This window comes from Entelurus aequoreus, linkage group LG01, assembly GCF_033978785.1.
Source record: "Entelurus aequoreus isolate RoL-2023_Sb linkage group LG01, RoL_Eaeq_v1.1, whole genome shotgun sequence".
NCBI classification, from domain to species: domain Eukaryota; kingdom Metazoa; phylum Chordata; class Actinopteri; order Syngnathiformes; family Syngnathidae; genus Entelurus; species Entelurus aequoreus.
The window spans coordinates 4,337,448-4,362,869 of record NC_084731.1 but is presented as its reverse complement, the minus strand read 5'-3'; the positions used below and the strand labels follow the sequence as shown (position 1 = coordinate 4,362,869).

Genomic DNA, 25,422 nt, shown 5'->3' with positions numbered 1-25,422 from the left:
TCTGTCTTCCACAGTTACTGACATTCTCTTTGTATGTTTTACACTTGAAAAGTGTTTGTCCATCTTAAACATTCATCCATGTTCCAACACATTTACCCCCAGTCATTAAGAGCATTTGTGAACTGTTTAAAACAGGGGTCACCAACCTTTTTGAAACCAAGGGCTACTTCTTGGGTACTGATTAATGCGAAGGGCTACCAGTTAGATACACACTTAAATAAATTGCCAGAAGTAGCCAATTTGCTCAATTTACCTTTAACTCTGTTATTATTAATAATTAATGATATTTATCTTTGTGGAAACACTGATAATCTTAATGATTTCTCACAATAAATATATATAGAAACAGATAAATATCAATATGCAACACTTTATTTTTATATTTTCTCTAAGTGCACATTTTTCAAATTGAACATTTTCAAATTATCACTTCTAAGACAGTCTTGTGAAATCACAATATCCCATTTTAAGAAGCTAGCCACTAACATTTTTTAACAAATCATGAATTACTTTGCACCATGTTTGTACAAATAATAACTCATGTAAAATACAAAAGTAAACTCTCAAATTTTTAAATCATGTCACACTTTGAACTGGACATCAAATCTGTTATCTGTTTCTTTGTCAGTTAGTGGGAAGCCTGGCATTGCATGCTGTTAACTAGTGTGTTGTACTCTGGTGTGTAACTTGACACTGCAACTCTGAGTGAGTCTTGCAGATGTGCATCAGTGAGGCGTGTTCTGTGTTTGTTCTTGATGAAGTTCATGTCAGAAAAGGCTGATTCACAAAGATAAGATTTTTCCTCATTGTTTGCGGAACCTTCTTAATCTTTTGGACATATTTTCACAGCAATCTGGCCTTAAGCTTAATTATGATAAATGTAAAATGTTAAGGATCGGAAATCTAAAGGGAACGTCCTTTCGAATGGAATGCAAAGTGCCTGTTTTGTGGACAGATGGACCAGTTAACATACTTGGTGTTGTTGTCCCAGAAAATCTGGAAGATCTAGGCTCAGTAAATTATGATAATCGACTAAGAAAGCTGGACAAAATTATGCAATTATGGAAAGGGAAATCCCTAACATTGTATGGTAAAATGTCTATTGCCAACTCGTTAATTATTCCTCAATTTATTTATTTGTTTTTGTCATTACCAGCTCCATCACAAAACTTTTTTAAGATTTATGAGCGGAGGGTCTTCGATTTTGTCTGGAACGGCAAACCAGAAAAGATTAAAAGAAAGGTTTTGTACAAAGAGTATGAATATGGGGGCCTGAAACTTCTCAACCTTGAAGCTATGTGTCTGTCTTTAAAAGCATCAATTGTTCCAAAGATGTATTTAAACATTGAGTGGTACACAAATGTCCTGTTGGACAAAAAACATGTACTGTATCAAAAGAAATTGTATCCTTTTTTACAAGTGATCCCCTCCCAGAGAGTCTGCTGGGAAACATGGCGGGGTTCATAAAGGAAACAATCCACTCATGGTGGTGTTTTCAATTTTATGTGCCAGAAAAAAGAGACGATATTTTGCAGCAGTTAATATGGATGAACTCTAATATTGTAATAGATGGAAAGCCTTTCTTTTGGAAAAATATGTTTGAAAGAGGAATCATTTTTGTCAATGATATTATCAATGAGAATGGTAAAATTATGAAGTATGATGAATTTAGAGCTATGTATGGTGATGCTTGCTCAAGCTTTTCATTTTATCAACTAACTGGAGTAATTGGGAAAAGATAGAAACAAATAATTAATTATGGAACTACTAAATTATTAGTTTGTAAACCTCTAATAAGAAATTCTAGTTGGCAAAAAGGAACTAAAATAAATAGAAAAATATATAATTTTTATTTAATAAAGAAATCTTTGAAGGCTGCCTCATACAACAAATGGAAAATGGGAGGACTTTTTTGACTGCCCGTTGCCATGGGATGCCATATTCAAACTAATCTATAAAACCACTATCGATGTGCAAAATCGTTATTTTCAAATTAAAATTATTTATAACTTCTTACCCACAGGGAAAATGTTAAAATTATGGAATATGACAGAGTCAGATGATTGCCGATTTTGTTGTCAGGAGCCTGAATCCACCCTGCATTTGTTTTGGTATTGTCATATTGTGTCTTTGTTTTGGGTGGAAGTTGAAAAAAATGTGTTTAAGGATTGGTTTGTTTATGAAGCTTAATGTGGTTTCTGTTATTTTAGGAGAGTTCATTGACAATCATGATTTAGTCAATTTAATTATAGTACTCGGTAAAATGTTTATTTTTAAGGCCAAAAACAGATATTCACTTAGTATTACTTTCTTTAAAACATTTATTCAGTATTTTCTAACTTTAGAAAGTTACATGGTTGAAAACGATAATGATGCCAAAAAACATTAAAAAAAAGATGAGAAGTCCTCAAAGGCTTGTTTTGAAAGTATAATTATGTTTATAGATTATATGATATCTGTTGTTGTGTTCTCTAATTTGAGTGACCTGGACATAATCTGGACTGTACATAAATGCTTATTTTGAAAATGTAATTTTGTTCATAAATTATATGCAATCTGTTGTGTTCCCTAATTTTTTTCTGTGTACATGAATGAAGGTGTGTGTTGCTGAGTCCGACTTGGACATTATCTGGACTGGGCCTGGTTTAAAAAACCCTTTAAACAAATCTAATTTCATTGACAACCTGGTCTGTTGAAGATAAGGCCCTTTTTGTAAAAAATAAAATAAAATAAGATAAATAAATTAAAAACATTTTCTTTGATAAAAAAGAAAGTAAAACAATATAAAAATAATTACATAAAAAATAGTAATTAATGAAAATGTTAGTGGACCAGCAGCCTATACAATCATGTGTGCTTCAGGGACTGTGTCCCTTGCAGATGTGTTGTCTATGTTGTGGGAACCAGAATATTGGTAGCAGAAAGAAATAACCCCTTTTGTGTGAGTGGGTGTGGATGAGTGTGCATGGGGGAGGTTGTTTGGGTTGATGCACTGATTGAAAGTGTATCTTGTGTTTTTTCTATGTAGATTAAATTTTTTTTTTTTTTTAGAACAGGCCCGCGGGCGACTCATCTGGTCCTTACGGGCGACCTGGTGCCCGCGGGCACCGCGTTGGTGACCCCTGGTTTAGAGCCTATGTGTCAAAGTCAAGGCCCACGGGAGGATATTTGATCAGTATTAGAACGGGCCCGCGGGCCACAGCCGCCTGCTGCTGTTTTGCACGCACCAATACTCCATCAGTGTTGGCGCTAGGAATTTTCAAAATGGAGTCTCAGGGACCCCATCAAGTCATTAAAATGGGGTCCCACAGTAAATTTTTGGAGTCCCACTTTTTTGTGAGCGTTTTGAAAACAAATGATAAATGTATGCATTATCCTGTATCCTATATTGTGTTTTGGAAAAAGGTTGTTATACTTCATTAAAAAAATAATACAAAAGAAAACTAATTGTTATGCATATGTAAATGTATTCAGTTATAAACATTCATTCACTTTCTTCCTTCCTTCATGGATCTAAACTTCATCGCTGCCGGTATTTTTTTCTATATTTTTATTGTAATATTTTCAGAATGTGTTTGTTCTCTTTTTGGCCAAAATAAGACAAATAAAAAAATCTGAAGTTGTCTTTATTTTTTTGTTTTAATGCCATCAATCAATCAATCAATCAATCAATCAATCAATCAATCAATCAATGTTTACTTATATAGTCCTAAATCACAAGTGTCATGATTTTAATAGTCTGGCCCGAGTGTGCACAGATTTTCTTCCATGCGGCCCCTGAGCTAAAATGAGTTCGACACCCCTGATTTAGAGCAATCTATAGTGCTAATTTATGTTGGTAAATGAGGACCGAGAAGAGATTATCATTACACTTCAACATCTCTAACATGTAAATGCTGCCTTTTTGCTCGGTCAGCACATTGCAAATGTAAATCTGTTCTAAATTGTCTTAGTCTGTATAAATAAATGTTGAATAAATATATAAATAAATACATCCATCCATCTTCTTCCGGTTATCCGAGGTCGGGTCGCGGGGGCAGCAGCCTAAGCAGTGAAGCCCAGACTTCCCTCTCCCCAGCCACTTTGTCCAGCTCCTCCCAGGGGATCCCGAGGCGTTCCCAGGCCAGCCGGGAGACATAGTCTTCCCAACGTGTCGTGGGTCTTCCCCGTGGCCTCCTACCGGTCGGACGTGCCCGAAACACCTCCCTAGGGAGAAGTTCGGGTGGCATCCTGACCAGATGCCCGAACCACCTCATAGAAATTAAATGTTTATATATATTACCCAGAAGGCTGACGCTAAGGTGCGTGGGAGGATCGTGCCATTTAAGCAATAAAGAGTTGCATTATTGTTGTGTTTGAGCTTCCTTAGAGACAAATACCATTGGCGAAAATGACACTGATAGGCCAAAATGAGCTGTTTTATCCCGTTAAATCTACGGTCGCTGTTTTTACAGGGCTTTACTGTAAATTAGGAAAATGGTTGCACTGTTAGTTTTTACAGGATAAACTTTCTTTTTCAGTGGACATACTATTTACCCCGCCGTCCGCCCGAATGCAGCTGAGATAGGCTCCAGAACCCCCTGAAATCCCGAAAAGGGATAAGCGGTAGAAATGGATGGATGGATGGATACTATTTCACTGAATGAAATACTCATTAATTTATGACTTTTTAAAATTTTTTACTGTATTCTTAAACTGACATAATGTCTCTTTCACTAAAACAAACCCTTAACTACCAAAAAATATGGACTGTTTGTAAGGGGTGACCTCATAACATCAGCTGGGGGTCCAATAATCATTATTGCCACGTTATTATATAATTTCAATGTCATACATTTCCTTATAAAAAGTAATTTATCTGTGAATTGATAATTGACGGGACTGAGAAATATAATGGCTCAATGGTGTCAAAACAAACTACCGTATTTTTTAGACTATAAACCACAGTTTTTTTCATAGTTTGGCCGGGGGTATGATTTATACTCAGAAGCGACTTATGTGTGAAATTATTAACACATTACCGTAAAATATCAAATAATATTATTTAGCTCATTCACGTAAGAGACTAGACGTATAAGATTTCATCGGATTTAGCGATTAGGATTGACAGATTGTGTCACGGCGCGGATGCGAACCCAAGATTCTTCCGCAGCAGGTTCCCACACTCTATCTGGCAGCATGCACCGCGCCCACACTTCGCCGCAGCTGCAGGCTGTCTTTCATCTGCGCACCTGGTAGCAATCAAGAGGACAGCATAAGATCCAGTCACTCCTCTGATCCTACGCCGGAACGTCGTTAACTCTTGCAGTAAGCATTACGTCTCTGGCTTCCCTCTCGTTGTCCTCGCCTCGCCTTGCTTTTGTCTTTTGCCCCTTTTTGTCTTGTTGACTGATGTCCCTTGTTCTCCTTGCAGTTGCCTCCCTCAATCCTCGATCACTCGTTTTGGACTTGGACATTGTTGCTTGCCGCCTGCCTTCGACCACCTGCCTGTCCCTGCATCTCCCTTGTGCCTACCCTCTTGGTCAGACGAACTTTTCATCCATCACGCATGTACAACATCCTCTTGCATTATTTACATGGTTAATTCTACACTTAATCCTGCAACCAACACTTAGAGTAGCATACACATCCCACACAATCATCAAAGGTTACAATAAACCTGGTAACCTTAAGCTCTTCGTGGTGTTGTCTCCTTCCAACCCTCACGTACGTAACAGATTGTTTGGTAAACGTATAGCATGTTCTATATGTTATAGTTATTTGAATGACTCTTACCATAATATGTTACGTTAAAGGCCTACTGAAACCCACTACTACCGACCACGCAGTCTGATAGTTTATATATCAATGATGAAATCTTAACATTGCAACACATGCCAATACGGCCGGGTTAACTTATAAAGTGCAATTTTAAATTTCCTGCTAAACTTCCGGTTGAAAACGTCTATGTATGATGACGTATGCGCGTGACGTCAATAGTTAAACGGAAGTATTTGGACACCATTGAATCCAATACAAAAAAGCTCTGTTTTCATCTCAAAATTCCACAGTATTCTGGACATCTGTGTTGGTGAATCTTTTGCAATTTGTTTAATGAACAATGAAGACTGCAAAGAAGAAAGTTGTAGGTGGGATGGGTGTATTAGCGGCTGGCTGTAGCAACCCAACCAGGAGGACTTTGACTTGGATAGCAGACGCGCTATACGAAGCTAGCCGCCGACCGCACGGATGATCGGGTGAAGTCCTTCGTCCTTCCATCGATCGCTGGAACGCAGGTGAGCACGGGTGTTGATGAGCAGATGAGGGCTGGCTGGCTGGCATAGGTGGAGAGCTAATGTTTTTATCATAGCTCAGTGAGGTCCCGTTGCTAAGTTAGCTTCAATGGCGTCGTTAGCAACAGCATTGTTAAGCTTCGCCAAGCTGGAAAGCATTAACCGTGTATTTACATGTCCATGGTTTAATAGTATTGTTGATTTTCTGTCTATCCTTTCAGTCAGGGGTTTATATCTTCTGTTTCTATCTGCATTTAAGCATGATGCTATCACGTTAGCGCCGTAGCTAAAGAGCTTTGCCAATGTATTGTCGTGGAGATAAAAGTCACTGTGAATGTCCATTTCGCGTTCTCGACTCATTTTCAAGAGGATATAGTATCCGAGGTGGTTTAAAATACAAATCCGTGATCCACAATAGAAAAAGGAGAGAGTGTGGAATCCAATGAGCCAGCTTGTACCTAAGTTACGGTCAGAGTGAAAAAAGATGCGTCCTGCACTGCACTCTAGTCCTTCACTCTCACGTTCCTCATCCACAAATCTTTCATCCTAGCTCAAATTAATGGGGTAATCGTCGCTTTCTCGGTCCGAATCGCTCTAGCTGCTGGTGTAAACAATGGGGAAATGTGAGGAGCCTTTCAACTTGTGACGTCACGCTACTTCCGGTACAGGCAAGGCTTTTTTTATCAGCGACCAAAAGTTGCGAACTTTATCGTCGATGTTCTCTACTAAATCCTTTCAGCAAAAATATGGCAATATCGCGAAATGATCAAGTATGACACATAGAATGGATCTGCTATCCCCGTTTAAATAAAAAAAATTCATTTCAGTAGGCCTTTAACATACCAGGCACATTCTCAGTTGGTTATATATGCGTCATATAACGTACACTTATTCAGCCTGTTGTTCACTATTCTTTATTTATTTTAAATTGCCTTTCAAATGTCTATTCTTGGTGTTGGGTTTTATCAAATAAATTTCCCCCAAAAATGTGACTTATACTCCAGTGCGATTATGTTTTTTCCTTCATTATTGTGCATTTTTGGCCGGTGCGACTTATAGTCCGAAAAATACGGTACATTACGCCATCCCGCCGTCCAAGCGTACGAAACACACTTGTGTTAAATGTTAATTTCTCTAACCTTTTTGCAATACACCATCTGATGGTCAAAGAGGAAAAAAATCCTTTGTTGGCTCCTGCCATGAGGATGAGACAGTTTAGTCAACTCTCCAGAGAAGATGAGATCAGAGCTCCTGCTTAGAACATCTGCACCCTGCACAGATGCACACAAATACATAAAACAAGGGCTACTCTTCATTACTGTAAATAATAATACTATTTAATACTATTTGAAGAAAGCCATCCTCAAGTCCATACCTGCCAACCCTCTATGGAGCTCTGCCATTGGGCAATCTTCTCAATGTTCTCAAGGCGCCGTTTCCTCTCATTGATGAGACTCGCCACATTCTTCATGGCATTTAGGGCGGCCTCCACATCTTTATACTCCCTGATGATCAAACAGCAGCACACAGTTAGTGTCTGTAGATTGTCGTACATCTAACTGGAAGCTGAAATATTTCATGAAACAATCAGTGCGTATTATTGTAATCAAACAAATCAGGTAATGTTCATTGTGACTTGGAAAGTAAGAAACTGAGCAAAAGGATATTTGGTAGCATATCCAAAGCAATGGGATGCTTAAATACACATAAGTATAAATAAGTGTAGATGACAAAAACATATTTTCTAGCTGATACATTTTTATTATTTAGCTCACGTATATAATTTAATTTGTGAATCTGAATGTTGAATCTAAATGTAACATTTAGATTTCACAATTAGATTTAACATTTATAAATAACATTTACATGTATCCCATAGATTCAATATTTAGATTTAACATTTATATATGGCCTCAACCTGCTCAGTGGCCTTGGGGTTAGAGTGTCCGCCCCGAGACTGGAAGGTTGTGAGTTCAAACCGTGGCTGAGTCATACCAAAGACTATAAAAATGGGACACATTACCTCCCTGCTTGGCACTCAGCATCAAGGGTTGGAATTGGAAATTAAATCACCAAATGATTCCCGAGCGTGGCCACCGTTGCTGCTCACTGCTCCCCTCACCTCCCAGGGGGTGAACATGGGGATGGGTCAAATGCAGAGGGTAATTTCACCACACCTAGTGTGTGTGACTTTAACTTTATATGTAGGTTTAACATTTATATTTAACATTTAGATTTAACAATTATATATATATTTAACAGCTGGATTTAATATTTAGATTCAACAATAGATGCAACATTTACATTTACAATTAACATTTAGATGTAATATTTAGATTCAACAATTTATATTTAATTCAACATTTATATTTTACAATAATATTTAAAATTTTGATTTAGATTTAACATTTAGATTTGTTATTTAGATTTAACATTTATATTCAGATGTAATATTTATATTCACATTTAATATCTATATTCAGATTCAACATTTACTTTTTGAGATTGAACATTTAGATTCAATATGTTGATTTAACATTTAGATTGACCATTTATTGTCGACATCAAATGTAAATAAAACGATCTAAATATTAAAAATGCATCAACTAGAATAATTTTAATCACAAAAACAGTGATATGAAATTTTCCGAAGTCGTGAAAGGTCAAAAATATTTTTCCACTCTGCACCGACAAAATCTCTGTGTTCCTTAAATCTGTGCTTCCATGCATTTACCAGAAGAGAATTACATCATATACATTTTTGTTCAATTTAATAAACAATGAAGATCATCGAGTAGTTCAAGTGTGCATGCATGAGTTTAACGGTAGAGTGGCCGTGCCAGCAACCTTAGGGTTCCTGGTTCGATCCCCATCTTCTGCCAACCTAGTCACGTCCGTTGTGTCCTTGAGCAAGACACTTCACCCTTGCTCCTGATGGGTCGTGGTTAGGGCCTTGCATGGCAGCTCCCGCCATCAGTGTGTGAATGTGTGTGTGAATGTGTGTGTGAATGTAGAAATAGTGTCAAAGTGCTTTGAGTACCTTCAAGGTAGAAAAGCGCTATACAAGTATAACCAGTTTTATGAGTTTAAAGCAATTTCTGTCCCATCCAAACTATGATGTGGTGTTCTGAATGTGGAGACTTGGACAGTTACTGTACCTGTGCTGCGGGTTGGTATATTTGAGCAGCTCAGCCAGCTGCAGAGGATACTTGCAGATTTTCTGAACAGGTGTCAGCAAAAATCCATCCAAAGAAATGTCAATCATCTTCTGGAGAAGTCGACAGGCCTCAAAGAAGAACACATACTTGTTGGCCTTCAAGAGCAGAGAGAGCTGAATGCAGGCGTTGGGATGATTGTTGCAGTACTCCGAGTAAATCTGGAAGTGGGTTTTCTGCATGCAAAACAGAAGCAGGAGGAGTTAGAAGTAACACAATGCTGTGTTTGGAGACTTCAACTACTCTGAATTGTGTGTGCTTTGGGGTGGAACGGTTCACAGAATCCACAGTTCGGATTCTATTAAGATTTTCAGTTCGGTTCAGTGTACATTGTTGTTTTTAAAAGCCCGGCATACCAAACATTTTAATAATCCACCAATACCATTTTTGTTGTGGTTCTTAAGAAAGTATCTTATAAAATAAAACAGAACTGAAAAATGGGTCCGGAAGTACTGACCCTTGAATGAAATGCAAAAATCCTTACATCTGTTGATGCATCATTGGTCAATTTTGCCCAATTATAATAATAAAGTAAAATAATAATGTAAGAATATGTGCTTTAAGTTTACATACTTGAAAGCACAAACAAGGATGCTTCAGTTATTATTCCAACACTGGCGTCCAACTATACCAGGGGTGTCAAACTAATTTTAGCTCAGAGGCCGCATGGAGGACGCGGGCCGGACTATTAAAACCATGGCATTAAAAGTAAAAAATAAAGACAACTTCAGGTTGTTTTCTTTGTCTTACTTTGGCCAAAAACAGAACAAACACATTCTGAAAACATTACAATAAAAATATAGAAAAAAATACCGGCAGTGGTAAAGTTTAGATCCATGAAGGAAAGAAGAAAGTGAATGAATGTTTATAATTGAATATATTTACATATGCATAAAAATGTGTTTTTTTTTGTTTTTTTTTTAATGAATTAAGTAACGTTTATGACCACCTTTTTTCAAAACACAATATAGAATGTGAGATATAACAGGATAATGCATACTTTTATCATTTGTTTTAAAAACGGTTACAAAAAAGTGGGACCCCATTTTTATGAACTCATGGGGTCCCTACAATCTCCGGCTTTGGTGGTAGCGTCAACATCAACAGCTAGCTAACATTGGCATTAGCACAGTTTTTTTATGTGCTTTTTACGTGGCTTTTGGACGACAACTAGTAGAGGTGCTGGAAAATATAGATTCACATCTGAATCTCGATTCTGAATTTTAAGAATCTATTTTTATCCGCGCATATACGTCAGCAGCCATGAAGAGCTTTTGTAACCTGTTTTGAAAATGTTTTATTATCATTTATACACCAAATAATATATTGCAACAATCGGTTTGAATAGAAAATCTCGTTGATTCAAGAATCGATTCTGAACCGAATTGTCACCCCGAGAATTTGAATTTAATTGAATTGTGAGTTGTTGTAAGATTCACATCCCTCACAAATCTTCATTACGCCATGTCTACACTAAGTAGTTTAACCCCTTAAACGGATAATTATTTAGCCTAAGCCCCGTTTCAGCCACACTAAACCAGCGTTTAAGGTCCCCCTCCTCGGACAAATTTTTACACGGGTAAGTCAGCCGTGTAATTCTTGATTCTCCGGCACTAAGCTTTGTATGGACTCATTGATCGTTTACAAAGTGAGTTCGGAGAGGAAGTGACGCCAGAAAGACCGCGCCCCACACAGAAAGTGACATCAGAAAGAACGTGCCATAGCCAGCTTCGTAATAAAGCTCGGAGATAACCACTGGAAATATGGAGGCGAGTCATCCAGACATGCCCGTGTTTCTCCTTCTTCTACATGTGCAGACGCTTGTGGAAATCACACATGAATACCTTAAGAGAAAGTTATTGTAGCTATTTGGGATACAACACTTCTCAGACGACAAGAGAACTTTCCAATGTCCGGCCAAGTCAGCTGTGTTTCTACTTAGCGAAAAACTTTGTCCATTTGTCAAAGGAGAGTCAACGAGAATGCAAGCTCCCGTGGATGTGATACAAAAAGTGTGCTTTGTATTACCTGGCCGTCGAGGGAAGACTAACTACGGAAAACGGCGAATGCATTTGGACTGGCAAAGCAGACTGTATCAGTTACTGTCTGCCATGTATGTCGCGGACTCAACGTCTAGGTCCAGAGTATATAAAGTCACCAAAAACGAATGGACAATGAAGGTGGAGGCAAGAGAGTGAGGAGTGTCCTGACCAGATATCTAGATCCCTAGTTTGATTGACGTAAAATGTTCTTTGTCACATTGTTTACGTGTCTAATAAAATGTTATTAATTTATGATATCTCAGGTGTGATTCACTACAATAGGGCCCCACAGCACACTGGATTCCAGTTAATTGAAATACCACAACACTGGATGTTGTTCAGATAAGTTACATTTAAGAACTTGCACACAAAGCAACACTGGAGGTGACTATGACGTGCGCATTTTCCGCGCATGCGTACTAGTCAAGTCAAGTCAAGTCAACTTTATTTATATAGCACGTTTACGACAACTTTTAAATTGAACCAAAGTGCTTTACAGGTTAAAAAAGCATAGAGCAAAAAAACCCAAACAAAAACAAAAAACAAACAGAACATAAACAATGAATGAGCTGAATAAGATACGGTAAAAGGGGTCGAATAAAAAGTAAACATTTGCTAAATAAAAATAATAATAAAAGTGCGACAAATTGAAAAATAAAACTAAAGCGAAGGGGTGGGGGGGGGACTACAAATGGTGGCCTAAAGGGCGGACTCAGCTCAGGTCAAAGGCCAGCGAGAAGAGGTAGGTCTTAAGAAGGGTTTTGAAGACCCCCAGGCTCTGGGCTGACCTAATGTGGAGGGGAAGGCTGTTCCAGAGCTTAGGGGCGGCAACGGAAAAGGCTCTGTCCCCTCTGGTCTTTAGCCTGGATCTGGGGACCGCCAACAGCATTTGGTCAGCTGACCTTAGGGCTCTAGACGAGGTATGATGATGCAGAAGCTCGGTCAGGTATTTGGGGCCAGACCATTTAGGGATTTAAAAACAATTAAAAGTAATTTAAAATCAATGCGGTGATGGACAGGGAGCCAGTGGAGTGAGGCCAGGACTGGGGTGATGTGCTCGCGTTTTTTGGTGCTGGTGAGGAGACGGACAGCCGCGTTTTGCACAAGCTGCAAACGGCGGAGTGATGCCTGATCAATGCCAGCGTACAGTGAGTTGTTGTTGTTGTCTAGCCGGTGTGTGATGAAGGCGTGGATAGCAGTCTCCAGGTCGCTCTGGGAGAGATAGGCCTTGGTCTTTGCTAGGGTTCTGAGATGGTAAAAGCTGGTACTAACCACTGAGCTGACCTGTTTGGTGAATTTGAAGGCACTATCGAAGATCACTCCGAGATTTCTCACGGAGGACCGGATGTTTTCACCCAGGGGACCTAGAGCACTGACAAACGAGACTGGAGATGTTTCGCCGAAGATGATGATCTCGGTCTTGCTCTCATTAAGGTTGAGGAAGTTAGCACTCATCCATGCTTTAATGTCAGTCAGACAGTCAAGCAGTGGCTGAAGTGCGACCTGTCCTGTGGCCTTAAGAGGTAAGTAGATCTGAACATCATCGGCATAACAATGGAATGAGACATTGTGCTTGACCAGGATTTCACCTAAAGGTAGTATATACAGTAGGAAGAGTATGGGACCTAGGATTGACCCTTGAGGAACACCACAGGTAAGGGTGGCCACCGACACCGAGGAGAGAAAGTCTCCTAGCTGCACAGAGAAACTCCGGTCAGTTAGGTAGGACTGAAACCAGCTTAGGGCCACACCTGAGATGCCCACGTACTGCTTCAGTCGTGACAGTAGGATCCTGTGATCCACCGTGTCGAAGGCAGCTGTGAGGTCCAGGAGCATCAGGATCACAGGACTACCAGAGTCAGCGGCCAGAAGCAGATCGTTTTGCACTCTCAGGAGTGCCGTTTCAGTGCTGTGAGATGTTTTGAAACAAGATTGGAATTTCTCGTGGATGTTATTTATAGCTAGAAATATAAATATTTCTATTAACAGCCCGGATTAGTTAGCTTCCAGCTAAATAATCCAATAGTTAGCTGGCGGACGGAGGGGGCGGGGTCTTAAACGGTGACATTGTTGTGTGTGGATACGGATAAGGTTAGGTGTGATTTACCCTGGATGACCTAATCCGGCTTAGTGTGAACGGGGCCTGAGTGTTTGTGAGGAAGTGCACATGTCCCCAAAAACAGGATTTCTGCAGACAATTGTTCCTTCTCACGATGACAGCATTTCACTCACATTACGTCAAGTATGCCTGGGCCGATAACACATGTTATTGTCCCACAAATTATTGCTGATAAATGATATTATTGTCAGCATAATTTTTTAGACCAATAAACACTAATTTAATCATAATATATAATAATAACAATAATGCAAGTATTCTATTCTGATGCAATAAACTTTGACTTCTCATTAGTATTTTTTTACCATTTTAATTGAAATAACTTTTGATTATCCAAAATAAATAAATACAAATAAAATTGACTCTCAATCTGTTTTAGCAGAAATTTAATTTCAATAAATAAACATTTTACAGTGCAGATTTTTACCCATTTGGGAAAACTGGGTAGAGTGATTTTCTTTTTTGCCCCTGTTGGCCACCGTAAATGGATAGGTTAATCTTGCTCATTCGGTTTAAAGCCCAAATATTTCCACCATTTGCAATCACCTTCTTTCATCCTAAATGATGTTACCTCACAGTAGAGGTATGTCTAGAGTGGGGGTCAGCAACCCGCGGCTCTTGAGCCATATGCGGCTCTTTAGTGCCGCCTAGTGGCTCCCTGGAACATTTTTAAAAAAGGATTGAAAATGGAAAAAGATGGGGGGGAAAATATTTTTTTTGTTTTAGTATGTTTTTTGTTTAAGGACAAACATGACACAAACCTTCCCAATTGTTAGAAAGCCCACTGTTTAATATGTTTGTGTGTATGCTTCACTGATGAGAGTATTTGGTGAACATCGTTTTGTCCTACTAATTTCGGCGGTTTTGAACTCACCATAAAGTGGACTGTGACGTAACGGTTTGTTTACATGTAGAATCCTCCACTCCTTCTTTGTCTCATTTTGTCCACCAAATGTTTTATGCTGTGCGTGAATGCACAAAGGTGAGCTTTGTTGATGTTATTGACTTGTTGGAGTGCTAATCAGGCATATTTGGTCAGTGCATGACTGCAAGCTGATCAATGCTAACATGCTATTTAGGCTAGTTGTATGTACATATTGCATCATTATGCCTAATTTGTAGGTATATTTGAGCTAATTTAATATCCTTTAGTTTTATTCTCTTTGTATATAATTTAGTTTCGCATGTCTCATGACACATTATCTGTATGTAATATTGGCTGCTGTTTGTGTGCCATGTTGTTCCAGACCACAGCAAACATTACCCAGCTTGCCAAAGATTGTAATAAATCTATTTAAAGAAGACAGCCTTAACTTGGACACATGCATTTATACCTTTGGCCATTAAAAGCCACTAATTTCCAGGAGTTATCTCACCTTCTGAGTAGCCTCTGATTTACTAATGTTTTCCAATGTTGTAAAAATGTGTAATGTGTAATAATAAATATTAAATTTCAACATTTCTGTCAACAAAGATTTTGCTTCAGCCTGCGACACATTTAGATAGTAGGCTATCATAGCTAATATAGACACTTAAGTCATGTGTTGCCTTCATTTTAACACTTGTATAAGACTTTTAAAGTCATTTTGATAGTAGGCTATTGTAACTAATATAGACACTTACATCATGTGTTGCCTTCATTATAACACTTATATACAGCTTTTCATTTTTTGCGGCTCCAGACAGATTTGTTTTTTGTATTTTTGGTCCAATACAGCTCTTTCAACGTTTTGGGTGGCCTGGGTTGGCACGTGCCATCTCAAGAATCCAATAGATGCCACTCCACTCAGAGGGGGAACGATTTGAAGCATATACCGACGTCGTAGGACAGCTGCACACATATCCTGTGTGCATAATCTGGTGATGTGATGTCACAACATGTGTCGAGCCTTCTAGTTGTGTGTCCAGTAATGGAGGGGGCGCTTCCGCGACGCGTGTGTCGAGGCTTGCTTCATGGAGGGGAGGAGCTGAAAATTATGACGTCAGAAGCCTCGCTGCCCGACTGTATAACATGACCACTTCAGGAGCGGTTTGGTTTTTGCGAGGAGATTCGACAACAAATAAACCGCCGAAATTCTATTGGAAATGTGGACTTTAGAGAGTTGCGGTCTGTTTGGAATCTGGATAAGGAGTAACAAGCTAGTTGCCCCCTCTGAAAAAAAATTCTGGACACTACTGCCTCATCCTGCTTCCCAGTAGCAACTCGCGAGGATAAGTCGCTTTCGGAAGCTAGCAGTTCCGCCTCCACCTTTAGAGACACAGATTGTGGATGAGGTCAGGGGCGCCGAAAAGGGGGGGTAAAGGAGACGGATTCTAGGGGCCCATGATGGAAGGGGGCCCAGAGAGGCCCCTAATGATGATGAAATTATAATACAGGGGGCCCTGTAAAGATTCTTTTCATGGGGCCCAAAATCCCTAGCGGCGCCCCTGGATGAGGTGACAAGAAGGTTCACGCCGTTCATTTGATTCTTCTATTGAAAGAGTGCGTTTAGGGGTGAGCGTTGCACAGAGTGAACCCTTTTTCACCCTGTTTGAAAGCAGGACGAAGAAAACAAACAAATGAACATAGCAATTTATCGATCCCAGCAATGTTATCTAGATAATTTTCACTTTATCGTTCGATTATTTGACTTATTGATAATCGGCCTAGGACAAGTTTTCTACAACTTTCCGCGTTTAATAGTAGATTCCATTTTTATTGGCCAATGCCGTGATTCTGTTGATGCGGAAATAATAGGGCCCTACCATCTAAACTGAGAAGTAACCCAAATAACAAAGAATTTACATGATCCGAACAACACTCGCACTCTGAACTTTGTCAGGTCAAACAATCGATTCAGATTCTGTACACAAACCGTTCCATCCCTATAGGGCAGTGTTTTTCAACCTTTTCTGAGCCAAGGCACATTTTTTTCAATGAAAAAATGCAGAGGCGCACCACCAGCAGAAAACATAAAACATTTTAACTCAGCAGCCGATATTGACAATAAAAAGTCGTTCTCGCAATTGTTGGATATGAATTCAAACCATAACCAACCATGGACCACTATAGCTCTTGTCTTATAGTAGGTGTACTGTCACGGCCTGCCACATCACGCTGTGACTTATTTTGAGGTTTTTGGTGTTTTCCTGTGTGTAGTGTTTTACTTCTTGTCTTGCGCTCCTATTTCGGTGGCTTTTCCTGTTTTGTTGGTATTTTCCTGTAGCAGTTTCATGTCTTCCTTGAACGCTATTCCCTGCACCTGCTTTGTTTTTGCAATCAAGAATATTTAAGTTGTGCGGACGCTATCTTTCTTTGTGGGGACATTGTTGATTGTCATGTCATGTACGGATGTACTTTGTGGACGCCATCTGCTGCTCCACACACTGTAAGTCTTTGCAGTCATCCAGCATTCTGTTTTTGTTTATTTTGCAGCAAGTTCAGTTTTAGTTTTGTTTTGCATAGCCGTCCCTAAGCTTCAATGCCTTTACTTAGCGGCACTCGCCTTTTGTTTATTTTTGGTTTAAGCGTTAGATACCTTTTTACTTGCACGCTGCCTCCCGCTGTTGTCTGCATATTGTGATCACGACAAACCAATTAGCTGCCTGCTGCCACCTACTGATATGGAAGAGTATTACACAGTTACTCTGCCGAGCTCTAGACAGCACAGACATTCAATAACGGCACATTATTTGTGGATTATAATTACTGGTTTGCAAAAAATGTTTTTAACCCAATTAGGTGAAATTAAATACTTTCCCAAGGCACACTAGACTATCTCACGGCACACTACTCGGTTGAAAAACACTGCTATAGTGCGCTTACATGTTCAAGGAAGCAGCAGCCAAGTTCACTCAAATGTGGCTGTTCCTTGTTCAACTTCTTCTCGAGGATAGTTAGAAATGTTTTCTGGAACTTGTAGACCTCTTCAACATTCCCAAAGATGGTTTGAAGCTGCTCTTCTGTGAACATGTCGGTCCTCTTGCGGCATTGTCTGATGTAACCCTAAGGAAAAGCAACAATTCAGGGATGATTTATAACTAAATTATCCACCTCTGGGATGAAATGTGCCAACTCTTACATATTTTGCTTAGTTTTCAAGACACATTTTAAAATTAGACTATGTAAAGAATAAAGCTATAGAGCCCAACTGTACAAGTAAATTAGTCAAAGTAAATAAGGTTAGGAATTTTGCCCATCATTCACAATCCTTATTTGAGACAACTTTGGTTTTTCCCTTTCTGTTCATTCAAGATCGTAAAAAACTGCTAGCAGAAGGCGGCTAACAATGCATATATTGGGGATCTACTATTTTTCCTATATAGTGGAACCTCCATTTATAAACTCCTCATTATATAAACTTTTGGATTTTCGAACCACAGACTGACTAGACATATGCTTTGTTGTACGAACCTTATCTCAGTTTCATCCGCCCAATGTATACCAACAGGGAAGCCATTTTTTGCCTGCATCACTTCCATTGTGGGCGGGCTTATCCATTTCTGCCAACAGAGCAGTGCTGTCGTTACTTTTTTAAGGTTTTTCTTTTTAAGCATTTTTCTAGTTTTGGTGGCTCAATATGAGTCCAAAGAAAGCAATAGGCAAGCCATGTGGGGTTTGAACCAATAAGGAAATATTCACAGTGTAGTCGGCACTGCCTCCTACCGCCCACTTTCTTCGGCTGAACATTAAAAAAGTTAACCGACATGGATTTTATTTTTTATTCCTCATCATTGTAGCGACCTGGCTGTTAAAGTTGAGGAGTTTTGTGATTTCAAACTGTAAGTGCACTACAGGGCTAGTGACATAGAGTGGGAATATGTGTGTGTGTATGTGTGTGTGTGTGTGTCGGGCGGCTGCAAGAGGAACGGTTAAACTGTTATTGTTGATACATCACCTCCTTTGTTTTGACATATAGTATGTAGTGCTTTATAAAGTGTACAACTTTTTACAAAAATCTGGACTTTTGGCAAGGCTGGTAACCATTATTCATGTTTACATTGGTTCTTATGGAGAAATTTGCTTCAATATACAAACATTTATATTTAACAACCCTGTTCAACAACCAATTAAGTTTGTAAATTATGGTTCCACTGTAAAAACATAAAAACAATCCAAAAACCGACAACAACGCTACATTTACACTACCGTTCAAAAGTTTGGGGTCACCCAAACAATTTTGTGGAATAGCCTTCATTTCTAAGAACAAGAATAGACTGTCGAGTTTCAGATGAAAGTTCTCTTTTTCTGGCCATTTTGAGCGTTTAATTGACCCCACAAATGTGATGCTCCAGAAACTCAATCTGCTCAAAGGAAGGTCAGTTTTGTAGCTTCTGTAACGAGCTAAACAGTTTTCAGATGTGTGAACATGATTGCACAAGGGTTTTCTAATCATCAATTAGCCTTCTGAGCCAATGAGAAAACACATTGTACCATTAGAACACTGGAGCGATAGTTGCTGGAAATGGGCCTCTATACACCTATGTAGATATTGCACCAAAAACCAGACATTTGCAGCTAGAATAGTCATTTACCACATTAGCAATGTATAGAGTGTATTTCTTTAAAGTTAAGACTAGTTTAAAGTTATCTTCATTGAAAAGTACAGTGCTTTGCCTTCAAAAATAAGGACATTTCAATGTGACCCCAAACTTTTGAACGGTAGTGTACATGCAGTGACTTGAATATTAACCAAGCTATAGCGACATTGCTATTGTAGGAGCTAACACAGAGGAACTACTTTTCTGGCATACTAACACTTACTGTGTCTCATATCACTATTAAGAGAGGTAGGCTAATGCTAGCTGTTGGAGCTACTGCTGTATCACCTTTGAGTTAGGAAAAGTTAATGTTAGATTATCAAACATGCCTTGCACGTGCATAGAGGAAGGCTGTGGAAATAAGATGAGGAATTCCACACGATACCAACTATAAAGCAGTGGCTCGTAACTTAGACCCGACCGAATCGCTAGGTTGACGCGGAAAGATTCTTTACCTGAGGATTATGTTGAATTTTAAGCGGAATGCATAAGGCTCGTGCTGAAAGATACAACCATCCCCTGATGGTTTCTATTTTCCCTGATCACTGCTGTAAGTATTAAGAAGTTGAAACAAAATACATTCTCAAAAATAGTAAACAGTTTTTTTTTGTTTAGTTTCCCAAGAGCTGAAACAGACCTCACAGATGTCTTCCAAGTGCTTGATGTAGTCCCTCTCTGTGCACATAATCTCATTGATGACGTTAGCTCTCATCTGCTCCTTGCTGGGTAATCCAGGTCCCAAAATCAATCCAAAACCCGGTTGTTGTTGTTGTCCTGCAGACTGGTCACCTTCCAGGTGGGTTGGAAAGTCCTCTGAGGGTTCATCTTGGTTCACACGCAACTGACATAGAAGGAAAGAAGTCCATTGTTTCAAATCATCAATGTTTATTTAACAAAAATTGTAATTGTCGGAGTTTCTCAGTTTTAGGTTTATGTGCAAATTAACATATTTGATCAAGTCTTCCATGCTGCTGTGAGTACAACCCTCATATTTAAGCAACCATTTTTAATGGACAACACTACAGAAAGTAAACTTGGATATACTTTAAAGTAGGCAGTGCACAGCTTGTATAGCAGTACAGATTTACTCTCCACTGCCAATATTGTGATCTAATAGCTGGCAATGCAAGTATCAAGACAGTCAAGATCGCACTAAATATTCACAGCAAACACAATTTAAACATGTTTACTATGAAGTGTATTCCCTTGTGTCAACAACAAAGGCAGCGTGATGACCCGTTTTCAGTGGATACTACTATCTATAATGCAAAACGAGCTGAATATCAAAGTTTAATTGGTGTAATATAGTCCCTTGACAAGGTATAATTAAATGATTGCTTTACATGAGAGGGTTGTGTGGAAGAAAAATAACGGGTTTACTTGATAATAAAATCAAAGCAGTAGAATAGTAAATAGATAGTAATTTATTGATTCCTTCAAGAGAGTTCCCTCAGGAAAGTTAAATAGATATTAGATAGAGGTGAAGTTAATTGAAGCAATTATGTATTGTAATTGGAGTAGATTAGAGATTGTATAGGTTTATTGTTATTGTGAAAAAGACACTACAACAAAATTGTATTGTTTATGTTGCTTTCTGTTAGGACAACAGTGTACTTTACAGGTTCCAGGTTTAATTTATTCAGACATTTAAACATTTGACAGATAAAGAGAGGACATGTTTAATACATGGGTCGTTTTTTTTATAGGGTGCCATTTGGACTTCATAACTTGTAAAAAATAAATAGTTGATTTACCAATATTTTTATGTTCTATTGTATACATGACATATGTAACTTGCTGAAAAACATATTGGTCGAACTCAGGCACCTAAATCATAGTATATTTAGCTATATTAATGAGAGGTGACACACGGGATATGACACTGTACTTTTAACACCAATGTATTTGCTGTATATGATATTTTGCAACAGCAGTGATGATTAACCAAGAATTATGAAAGAAACTGCTGTTGAATGCATAATAGCACTACATATACATTGTGATAAGTCAACATTACTATATACATGTCCACTCTGTTAGGTTGATGTCCACCGTGTTAGTTGAATGAGGCTAACACGGTGGACACTAACACGGTGGATATTTTGAGCTAAAGTTAGCCTTCAGCCTGCCTGTGTTAACATAACAGCTAGCATGGACTTGAATAATTGATAAGAAATCTATAATTTCACACAAACATGTTTTGAAAAATTTCAATTTGATTGATCTCCTTATTATTTAGGCCTAACAGAGTGGACACGTTATGTTCAACCACATTAAATTCACTTCATAAAAACATCAACATCAGATAGTAAGAGAGCTAAAAAACCACACAGCTTACCAGAGTTGAGTTTCCCGCCACTGGTGTGATGTTACCTGATGAGAATGATGTCACTGACAAATGTGGTTGTTTTCTTAAAGGGACAGTAACGCAACTTAACAGAGTGGACAGCGACCACAGGGACAGACATAGAACCTTATTTTTTTGTAATTCTTTTTACGATTTTGATAATATACACCATATGACTAAAGAGAGCTTGTCTATGATAATTATATCATAACAAAAAAAAATTAAAAATATATGTTTTTATTTGTTATTTTCTAGATTAAAGTTGAATAAACAGCACCAGGGACATGGCAAAATCGCATAATAGAACTTTAACAAAAGCTTTAAAAAATATATATTCTAATGTTTGAAGCCCATATCACTGTATTTATGATAGACAACAATTTACCATACACAAAGAAACTAATGGAATGAGCAATTGTAAATATTTTGAGAAAATATGACATGATTTATACTGGGGACGCAAAAGGCACCATATAAAAAAAATGACCCACATGTTGTCTGAAATGGAATAGGCAGAAGCTAAAGCTTATTACACGTATTCCAGTGTTTTTATTTTACTTTACTATCTCCTTAAGTATTTGATAGGCTTTTTTTGTGATTTCATTGAAATTTCTAAAAGTTGCGGCAATAGTTGCAATGTCTGAGGCTTAATTGTTTTAAAGGACTTTTAATAATTTTGTGGTTTGATTAAGTTGTTATCAATGTTTTAAAAACAAACCTTTCCTACTGATAGGTTTTAAAAATGGTCTGTAAAACATAATTAATCTATGCAACATTTTGACCAAATAACCACCATTACATGTTATGTAGACCAGTGATCCCCAACCACCGGGCCGTGGCCCGGTACCGGTTCGTGGCCCGGTACCGGTTCGCAGACCGATTGGTACCGGGCCGCACAAGAAATTATTATTATTAAAAAAAAAAAATTAAATCAACATAAAAAACACAATATATACATTATATATCAATATAGATCAATACAGTCTGCAGGGATACAGTCCGTAAGCACACATGATTGTATTTCTTTATGAAAAAAAAAAAAAGAAACCCCCAAAAAACAAGTATACTGTATAAAAGAATTGACAGAGTGTGTGTACCTTCAGTGCTGAATGATGAGCAGAGGCAGAGTTTGGAGTGTCTTCTTTAGCTCGCTTTCCATTTTTATGTACTCACTGTCCAGGTGCCATTTGACGCCCGGTATCATGCTAATTAGCAGAGGTGGGACCAAGTCATTGCTTTGCAAGTCACAAGTAAGTCTCAAGTCTTTGCCCTCAAGTCTCGAGTCAAGTCCCGAGTCAAGACAGGCAAGTCCCGAGTCAAGTCCAAAGTCAAGACTGGAAAGTCTCAAGTCAAGTCCCAAGTCCTGCATTTTGAATTTCGAGTCCTTTCAAGTCCTTTTAACCACAGACTAATATATTTACACAGATTGTGTATGCTTTTAAAACGCTGTATTTATTTATTAAAACAAGTGCATTTGAAATTGCAGGGGAAAAAAAGTGCTGACATTGCACTTCATAATAGCACTATTATCCAGTAATTTTAAACATTTAACTCATTCTTTTACAGAATAAACACATTCGAAAAAACAAGTGCAACTGTACTTATTTGCACAAAAGTGTTAACATTGTATTTCCATGGCATATTGCATTGTAACTAGTTCCACAGCAGTTTCTATCCTGTTCTTATCTTATCTCATTGATCTCATCTCGTACTGTCTGTGTGTTTATGTGTGCGTACACATGAAAAACATAACAAATACATGAACAAAACAATGAACAGAGTTGTACTTTTTAGATGTCAGGGCCCTATGCAATATGTACACATATTGTTAATATAGTATACATTTTAACTGACCTTTATTTGACTATGTTTGTGTTTTTGTAGGTGGCTAAAATACGCAGTGCTGCTGACCGCCGTCTAACGTTACGTTACTGTGTGATACATTGACTAACGTCACGTTTTGTATAGGTACCTCATGCAACCCTGCCTCAAAAAAATCACTTGGCAAAAAGTATGAATAAGGTAGCGAACTGCAGTGGACGCAACAGATTGCCGTGTTTGCAATGACGTTATAACCATAGACATCTTATAAGTAGAAGCAGCATTGGTTGCTGTGACGCGAGCAATTTGGCCGCCATCTTGAAGTACTGACAGTTGACAGGTAGAAAATAAAGATGGTGTTCAGCGTTTTCCTGCTCAAATGAGCGGACTGTTGAAAATAGGAATCGGGGGATTACTTTTCACAAGTAAGAATTAACATTAATGTACTATTGGTTGTATTTTATGAAAATAATATTACCACAGAGTTGAGAAGGAGCAAAGATCTTCAATATTTGTATGTGAAAATCACAAATAAATCTTCTGGGGGAGGATGACTGCCCTACAGGGGTTTGCTTTACAAACTTTCAGCCCCACCTAAAACAAAATTCACCAGCCGCCACTGATTATGATGCATTCTCATTTTAGGCAAAATATAAGACAATACTTTCTTAACAGTATAATTGTAACCAGGAATAAGTCTTCAAGTAACAATATTCAAATACTAACATTGTTGAGTAAGACAGAATTTGGTTTTATTCTGAATCCAGTGAAACAGATTGGTGGTTTTAGCTGATATTAAGACTTTCAGGTGTTTATATATGTTTATGTTGAAGTATTTGGCAGACGCTTTTATCCAAAGCGACATACATAAAAAATACATATAAAACAATGACTGTAAACATGATCATTTAAGGGAAGAATGTAATACAAAATATCAATACAAAGTGCCAAGACAGAATAAACTCTCTGCTGCTGCAGCAACAGAGATACAGTCTATAAGATATATATATATATATATATATATATATATATAATGTATTCATACATTGTTTATGTAGGATATACGCATGTATACATAACCTAATCATATGGTTTCTTCAATTTAAAAATAGCTGACCGTTTTTTTCCCCTTTCTCTGGGATTATATTCCCAGTTTTGATCTCGGACGTCTGGTCACTTATAGCGTATAAGAATATTATATTACTGTTAAGCAAACTATGAATAATAAAACACGCCAAAACATGTTTCCTTTATCATAGCTACACGTATGACAAAAAAGCGCGTGAAAATCAGTGGTATTCAGTGAGGTAAAATGAATTAAATGCGCTGACAGTTCATTGCTCCTGCCAAATGAATTGCGCTGAGTGGAGCGGATCACCACTCCAAGATGGCGGCCCCACGTCTCGTCTGCGCCTGTAGGCAGTAGCGCTCGATGCTGCGTACCCTTATAAGATGTCTAAGGTTATAACATTAGCAGTGAGTTTATAGCCTCACTGATTTAACTACACAGCAAATAAAAGTTACGTTACTTAGCCAATAAACGTTATCTTACATTCAAAACTTACCCTTTGTGCAACTTCAAATGTCGAACAAAGTTGGAAGTTGTTGCGTCTCCGTCTGTAATATTCGAACTGCGTGATTTGCATACGGCAATTCGTTTTTTGTTGACCAAGTCGTAGTTTTAATACCCGAACGAAATTAACTTTGGCATAATTGTTTCTCACTGCCGCATTGTTTGACAATTCTTGTTTGGTGGTTGTCCTGCAATTTGATTGGATGAGAGCTGTGTGATGAAAACAACGTAGATCTAATTTGATTGGCTGTTGTACTGAGAGCACACCAGCTGACAAGCAGCACACACGCTTATAGACACAGACGAAGAAAATGAAAAATACGGAGCGGCGCGCTCCCAAATAACTTTTTAATCTTTGGGTTTTGGGGAAAGTAGCAAGTCATGTCAAGTCAAAAGGCTCAAGTCCAAGTGAAGTCACAAGTCATTGATGTTAAAGTCTAAGTCGAGTTGCAAGTCTCTTTACATTTTGTCAAGTCGAGTCCAAAGTCATCAAATTCATGACTCGAGTCTGAC

The 25,422-nt window shown here is 38.3% G+C and overlaps 1 protein-coding gene across 3 annotated transcripts in view; it reads right to left on the bottom strand.

The window, feature by feature from the left end:
* The window catches only part of LOC133647098 (rho guanine nucleotide exchange factor 4-like), a 103,487-nt gene that overhangs the window by 9,781 nt on the left and 68,284 nt on the right, over nucleotides 1–25,422 (bottom strand). For all 3 annotated transcript variants that reach the window (XM_062043212.1, XM_062043228.1, XM_062043220.1), the window contains 5 exons: nucleotides 19,806–20,009; nucleotides 17,454–17,633; nucleotides 9,431–9,663; nucleotides 7,648–7,777; nucleotides 7,412–7,543 (listed from right to left, as the gene is read on the bottom strand). In XM_062043212.1, the coding sequence (XP_061899196.1) occupies nucleotides 7,412–7,543; nucleotides 7,648–7,777; nucleotides 9,431–9,663; nucleotides 17,454–17,633; nucleotides 19,806–20,009 (879 nt within the window). The remainder of the gene's footprint in view (nucleotides 1–7,411; nucleotides 7,544–7,647; nucleotides 7,778–9,430; nucleotides 9,664–17,453; nucleotides 17,634–19,805; nucleotides 20,010–25,422) is intronic.